The sequence below is a fragment of the Podarcis cretensis genome, assembly GCF_951804945.1.
Source record: "Podarcis cretensis genome assembly, chromosome: 10".
Lineage (NCBI taxonomy): Eukaryota > Metazoa > Chordata > Lepidosauria > Squamata > Lacertidae > Podarcis > Podarcis cretensis.
In genome coordinates this window covers 17,003,135-17,009,717 of record NC_137179.1, presented here as the reverse complement: position 1 = coordinate 17,009,717, position 6,583 = coordinate 17,003,135, and the positions used below count along the sequence as shown (strand labels likewise).

Here is a 6,583-nt window from a genome sequence, read left to right as displayed (position 1 = left end):
TTTTGAATGCTTATAGGTTTCTTTCTATTGGCTACTTCATAAATTTCAGGTTCTCATGTTCTTTCTGCCTTATTTCTGGAAGGCCTGTAATTTGGGGGCTTGTTCACCCAGCTTTCTCCTCTTGGGGTAAGTATCTGCAAGTCCTTCCAATATCTCTTCTCTGTTCCTTTTTATCGTGGAGTGAAGTAATGGCTAATGCAGAACTGTGCTGTGCCTTTTTAAGAAGACCTTTTAAAAATATGTATTATCCACCCCCCAACCCCCCCTCTCATTGACTAACGATAAAGCAAGACTGCATCTCTAAGCTGGGGGAGAGTTGCACCTGTTGAAATGCTACCTGCTGGGTTGCTGTTCAAAGCTTTTCCTATTGGGAGTGAAAGTGGGCAAAATATTAATGAGGAAAGAGAGAGGACCAAAGGTGTACATCTATTTAGATTCAGCCACTGACTGGGAGAAGGTGGGATGTGTTTTGGGGGTTTGAGATGTGGGGTTGGAATAGCTACAAACTTTCATGAAAGACGGTGGTGCAAAGTAATAATGTTGCTGCCAGTAGGTGGCGCCAATGGGGCCTCGTCTTCAGGCCTTGCATCATTATTAAACTCAAGAAGACGCTGTTGGAAGTCTTGCTTGGCTTTTGGGACTCTGAAGCACTTCCCTGTCTGGATGCCAAACCAAGCTAGAACAAAGGGAATAAACTGCCTTTCTCATAAAGGCTTTAGGATGAACTCCTGGCTTGTGTTAGGAAGTCTTTTTGTGTGAAACGGGCACAAATGGAGTTATATTTGTGGTCTTTCAGGTCAGACCACACAATGACTTCTAAAAGTCAAGAAAGCATTCCAGTTCCTGAGACTAAAGAAGTAGTACAGCAGGTATGTTTCTCCTATCAGGTCTTACTATCCATTAGGTAAAAAGGTAAAGGTACCCCTGCCCATACGGGCCAGTCTTGACAGACTCTGGGGTTGTGCGCCCATCTCACTCAAGAGGCCGGGGGCCAATGCTGTCCGGAGACACTTCCGGGTCACGTGGCCAGCGTGACAAAGCTGCATCTGGCGAGCCAGCGCAGCACACGGAAACGCCGTTTACCTTCCCACCAGTAAGTGGTCCCTATTTATCTACTTGCACCCGGGGGTGCTTTCGAACTGCTAGGTTGGCAGGCGCTGGGACCGAGCAGTGGGAGCGCACCCCGCCGCGGGGATTCGAACCGCCGACCTTTCGATCGGCAAGCCCTAGGCGCTGAGGCTTTTACCCACAGCGCCACCCGTGTCCCTCTATTACTATCCATTACATGCACACAACTCTCTCTAACTCTCTCTCTCTCTCTCTCTCTCTCTGCCTTGAACTTCTGGTTAGCAGGCAGGGTATAAAACTCCAAAATAAAATTTCTTGTTGGCATTTGGTGCTCTGGGGCTCTGGTGTCCTGGGGCTCTGGCCCAGCTCCCCTCCACCCCTGGACTCTTTAGCCAGAAAGCTCCAGCCTGAATCCCTCGCATTTCCAGCCATCCTATACAAAGCATTTAGCTGACAAAATATGCCTGCCTGATACCCCAGAAAGCTTACTGCTAGGACATTGGTTTGGACAGACTACTGTCCCAACTCTCTATAAGCAACTGAAGAAGATTGTGTCCTGAAGTACAAAACACGTGCTCTCATATTGAGCTACGGCAGCGTCGAATATCTTAACAATTGAAAAAAATAGGCAAGGTAACTTGAAACTTGGTGCATGGATTAATCCTAACGTAGAACTGTTAGATTTTTAAAGTTTGGAATTTAGTCTACCTCGACACTAACTTTACTATGATGTGTCTAGTTAGGTACAGGCCATTGGTAGAACGAATGTCTAGAATATTACAGGCCACTGAGATACTTTACTGATGTTCTCTTACCACACCTCTAGGATGTCCTCAAGAGAGCTACCAGTCTGCCTCTGGTAAGCTCCACCTATGATTTGGCTGCCTCTGCTTATGCCTCAACCAAAGAGAACCATCCCTATGTGAAAGTTGTTCTGGATTTGGCTGAGAAAGGTGTGAAGCATGTCTCTGATATTGCTGTGAGCGGTGCCCAGCCTCTTCTCAGTAAGCTTGAACCACAGGGTGAGTAGGCTGCATTGGAAATATTCTGATCTTTTTCTTTTTAAATACCTTATTCCACCATATGTACGAAATTAAACACAAATGAAAACCAGTGTAAAAAAGCATAAAAATATCAGAGATGACAAAGGGACCCGTTTATCCATTCTTTGTCAAGAAAATTGGAGGCACCTATTACTAGAAACAGTAAAATGTCTATTTTCCCCACACTGGCAATGCCAAAGAGCCCTGGAGGTTAGTTGTGTTGGTATAAATGATAAATGTTCTGGATCTTCTAAGCTTCTGGAGATTTATATAGTGTAGGTTATCTTTCCTGTGATTGTGAAGTTCCATACATTTTTATACCACAGAGAAATTCTTCCATTTTTGTGCACCATGCATAGCCTAGCTACTGCCAGCAGCCATAGTACAAATTCTTTACATCACAATCTTTGAAGATGACCATCCCATATATATGTGATGCCACCTATGTGGAATACTCTGTTCTCAATGTCCTCATTAGTACGTGGCGCTAGATCAAACAATGACAAGTGTGTAGGCTACAGTAATTTCCTCTTCCACAATTCATGTGTGCACCACAACTAAAGGAATCCTCTTTGTAGTTGCAGCAGCAAGCCACTATGCCTCCAAAGGCTTGGACAAGCTAGAGGAGAAGCTCCCCATCCTTCATCAGACAGCTGACCAGGTAGATTGCAACCTGCACACTATCTTTTCTTATGTCCCAAGCATTTATTTAATTCTACTGTTGGAATATTGCTCTTCATGCGTTCCTGAACTTTGGGGAACAAATTCACAGCAACTTGGGTAAGAGGTTGCTTGCCTAGTCACAACAATTCTGGTGGGTGGAGAGTGGTCACGGCAGTAAAATATACTGCGTGGTAGGGGGTGATGAATAAAGCTGCTTGTTTGATGATCTGGCTTTAGGTTATTTCTGATACGCAAGAACTGGTGTCATCGAAAGTAGCAGATGCAAAAGAAGCAGTAGCCAAGGCTGTGCAGGATGGCAAAGAGATGGTGGTAGAAACGAGAATGGGCAAGATGGCCCTCAGTGGAGCAGAAGCAGTGCTGGAGAAATCTGAAGAGCTGCTGGACCACTACCTTCCAATGACTGAAGAAGAACTGGGTAAGCAAAGAATAGCAACCTGATCTATTGTGATCCATGTTATCAGGGCTGTCTTAAGCATATGCGGCATCAGGGTGCAAAGATCCACCCGGCACCCCCCCCTCTGGTTGCCCAGTCCCAGGCGCACAGGAGGGCGGAGTCGGCTGGCTGCCTCAGCGTCTCGCTGGCTTGGTTGCCCCCGAACCCGCGGTGCAGAGCTGCCCGCAGGAAAGCCGCCAGCTGCAGTGCTCCAACCACTGGGCGGGCTCTTCCCCAAACTCAACTCTCAGGCCTCAGACTCTCGACTTGGGGTCCCTGAGAGCCCGGTGCCTGGGTGCCCCACACCCCTAGCACCTATGGGTAAGACAGCCTTGCATGCTATGCTCACAGCTTCTTTGGTGTCTACTTTATCCTTAAGATCAGGAACCTACTGGGAAACAAACATTTGTTTGAACTGCGTGACAACCATGTTTATTTGGATAGTCTCCAGGACTCTACTCCAGGTGTGAGCACCTTCTGAAACTTAAGCAGGTAGTGACCAGACATGAGAGGCTGCCCTGAGAGTGGTGCCTGATTTTTGTTGCATTCATCCTAGATGGGTGCAACATCTTTCAAAGGCCTTGCTTTGAGTAAAAAACTACTTCATACTTCATGAATCTTCCTTCTGATTATGGGATTTCGAAAGGTGGTGTGCTGTGATCTTTGCTGGTGTGTGTGTTTGAAGTTAGCTAGGGTAGAAACCTTTTAAAAAGTAACAATATTTAAATGTGCTCTTTAGCAAAAGTTGCAGAAACTACACCAGAAGGAGTGGGCACACCCCTTGAGACTCGGGGGTACTTTGTGCGTCTTGGTTCTCTGTCAACCAAGATCCAACGTCGTGCTTATCAGCATGCTGTAGCCAGGATGAAAGCTGCCAGAGAGAACATCAGAGAGACTTTCATTCAGCTGCGTCAAGCCATTGGGCAGGTAGGGTCTTCACTTCTGCGGTGTGTACTCTTTGTTAACCACAGGGAAGAGATGCCTGCTTCCTATTTAAGCTACTGTAAATATCTGTGTTCCTTGTTAACCAGTTATGACTGGCAACTGAAAAAACTTGATGGCATGGGAATCTCCATAGGCTGTTTCTAGAGGGAGGCATGGGGTGGGGCGGGGGGCTTAGGATCATGACACAAATTTGCATATGAAGATTTGTGCCATGGGCCTGTCCCCGTCCCCTTGCCCCAACACCTCAGGCAGTCAACACTGTAACTGAAAAGGCTCCTGCCAAAACACTCTGAATAAACGTTATACACAGAATATGCCCCAGTATCTTCTGAAAATTTTCAGGGTTTTCTGGGCAGACAAATATAGTAGTCTTTGCTCATTGGGAAAACTGGAAAACCTTGAGATGGAGCATGATTTGCATAATTTCAAGATGATGAACTGTTGAGGATATAGCAATGGCTGGTGGCAATTGATTCTCAAGTCACAGGATGCTGTGTTTTGATCTCTGGACCACAATGAAGCTCCACACAGCAGCAAGATGTGAAACTGCAGATGACCCTGATTCATAAGAAGTGTGTAAAAGTGTCACATTTAGACAAAGCAAATTGCTAGCACTAGTTAAATACTGATGGTTGCTTTTGAGCACCAGTGGAAAACTTGGAGTGTAATTGTACGGTTGTGTAAAATCAGGTATCTTTGTGTGAGGATGAACAATGCTGATACCAACATGGCAAGCTATGAGAGGGGGAAATCTTATTTGTACAAGAAGCTCAACATCTGCATGTGCTTGCTTATGAAAATTTGTATCTAATTGAACGAGATTGTGCCCATCTCTCTCAATGCACTGGGGCCTTATAGTGGTCAGTAGTTATCTGACAGGTATGGTAACAAAATGTGTAGCAATTACAAGGTTTTTCTTGGCTTTAGTTTATTCCAAGCTGCTCTGTTGATTTTTGTTTGTTTCCTCTCTAGATAGAGGATACAAAGGAAAGTGTTCAGCAGAAACTCCAGGAAAGCCAGGAGAGGCTTCGTCAGGTATGGTTATACTACTGATTTAATGGTGATAGAATCAGAGTTGGGAAGGATCCCATGGATTATCTAGTCCAACCCCCTGCAGTGCAGGAATATGCACCCATACAAACCCATGACCTTGGCATTATCAGCACCATGTTCTAACCAATGGAGCTAACTGTTGGTGGCTTGACATGGCTTGACCCATGCATGTAGAACCCTGGTTGAGGGATCTGTTGACTTCTTCCTTCTAATTGCAGATAGAATCTCAGACCTTGGCCATGTCCCACCACATCACCCAGCAGTTGCAAGCAGCCTACAAGAACCTGATTGCCAGCATCCAAGGCCTGCCAGCTAACTTCCAGCAGAACATCCAGCTGGCCTACCGCAACATAGAAGAGCTTCAAACCTACTTCACCAGTGCTCACTCTTTCAAAGACCTCCCCAACAGCATTCTAAGCCAAAGCCAAGAGAAGGCCCTCAAAGCCCAGGAGTATGTGGACGACATCTTGGACTATGTCTTACACAATGCTCCAATGTCTTGGCTGGTGGGTCCATTCTCCCCTTCACCTCGGAAACCTGATGATGTGAAGCCCACAAAGCCTGACGATCGGAACAAGGGAGACTTGAAAGTGGCAGTGCCAAAGGAGAGTTTGTGACCTGTAGCTCATTCTAGAGGCTGGAATTCTGTGTCTTTGGGCACTTGATGGAGCTTGAAAAAGCACTTGAGCCTGCTGTTGAATTTGTTGGAAGAGCTGAAATGAATGTGACTAAGCTAACATGACAGAACTATGGCCCTGGAACTTTTGGTAGAATGGGAGACTTGACCATTATTGGAAAAATCAGTTGCTAACTCCCAGGGGCTTCAGACTCTACAAGTAAAACAAAAACAAAAAACCTGACTTGTATTTATTCATTGGCTGTGAATGAATGTATGCAGCTGGTAGTCTCTGCAACCTGGCTTTGAAATATGGTTGGAATAAATTGTTGCACTCGGTTACTTGTCTGTGTGAAGTCTTAAGCAGTAACTCGGCCTAAGCACGTTTCAGCTGATGGTGGAAGCACTGCATTATACTAGGGAAAAGCCTTTCCCAGAACAAACTAGCATAATATATGTTAAAAGGTTGCCTAGATGATGGGTTCACCATGCTAGGAAGCAGAATTGAAGCATGAATTGATGAGGGAAAGGGGCTGTAGTGTGGAACTCAAATTCTGCATGCAAAAGGTTCCATGTTTCCCCTGGCAAGGTCCTAGGTTCAGTCTTTGCCTTTGGTAATGTTCCTACCAGAAGATTGACCTTTGGACTGACCCAGCAGGGTTTTGACCACTCCAGAATCAGAAGCAGTCTTTCTGAATACCAGCTGTTGGGGTGCTATTCTGCTCCATCTTGCTTTTTGAC

General features: G+C 45.7%; 1 protein-coding gene across 1 annotated transcript; it reads left to right on the top strand.

Moving 5' to 3' along the window:
• Positions 1-578: 578 nt before the first annotated feature.
• LOC307225114 (perilipin-3-like) lies at positions 579-6,088 on the top strand. Its single transcript, XM_079992892.1, has 7 exons — positions 579-869; positions 1,895-2,090; positions 2,690-2,772; positions 3,012-3,210; positions 3,968-4,155; positions 5,146-5,208; positions 5,445-6,088. Exons 1-7 carry the CDS (start codon positions 771-773, stop codon positions 5,841-5,843), a joined length of 1,227 nt encoding a protein of 408 aa, XP_079849018.1. The 5' UTR covers positions 579-770; the 3' UTR covers positions 5,844-6,088.
• Positions 6,089-6,583: the final 495 nt, after the last annotated feature.

What these genes read in the sequence shown, in the direction of transcription:
- LOC307225114 (XM_079992892.1), top strand. Translation starts at nt 771, where the DNA reads ATGGAGTTATATTTGTGGTCTTTCAGGTCAGACCACACAATGACTTCT. An exon ending in CAGTAAGCTTGAACCACAGG is followed by an intron (nt 2,091 to 2,689) that starts GTGAGTAGGCTG and finishes TCCTCTTTGTAG; the next exon opens with TTGCAGCAGCAAGCCACTAT. An exon ending in TTCATCAGACAGCTGACCAG is followed by an intron (nt 2,773 to 3,011) that starts GTAGATTGCAAC and finishes ATCTGGCTTTAG; the next exon opens with GTTATTTCTGATACGCAAGA.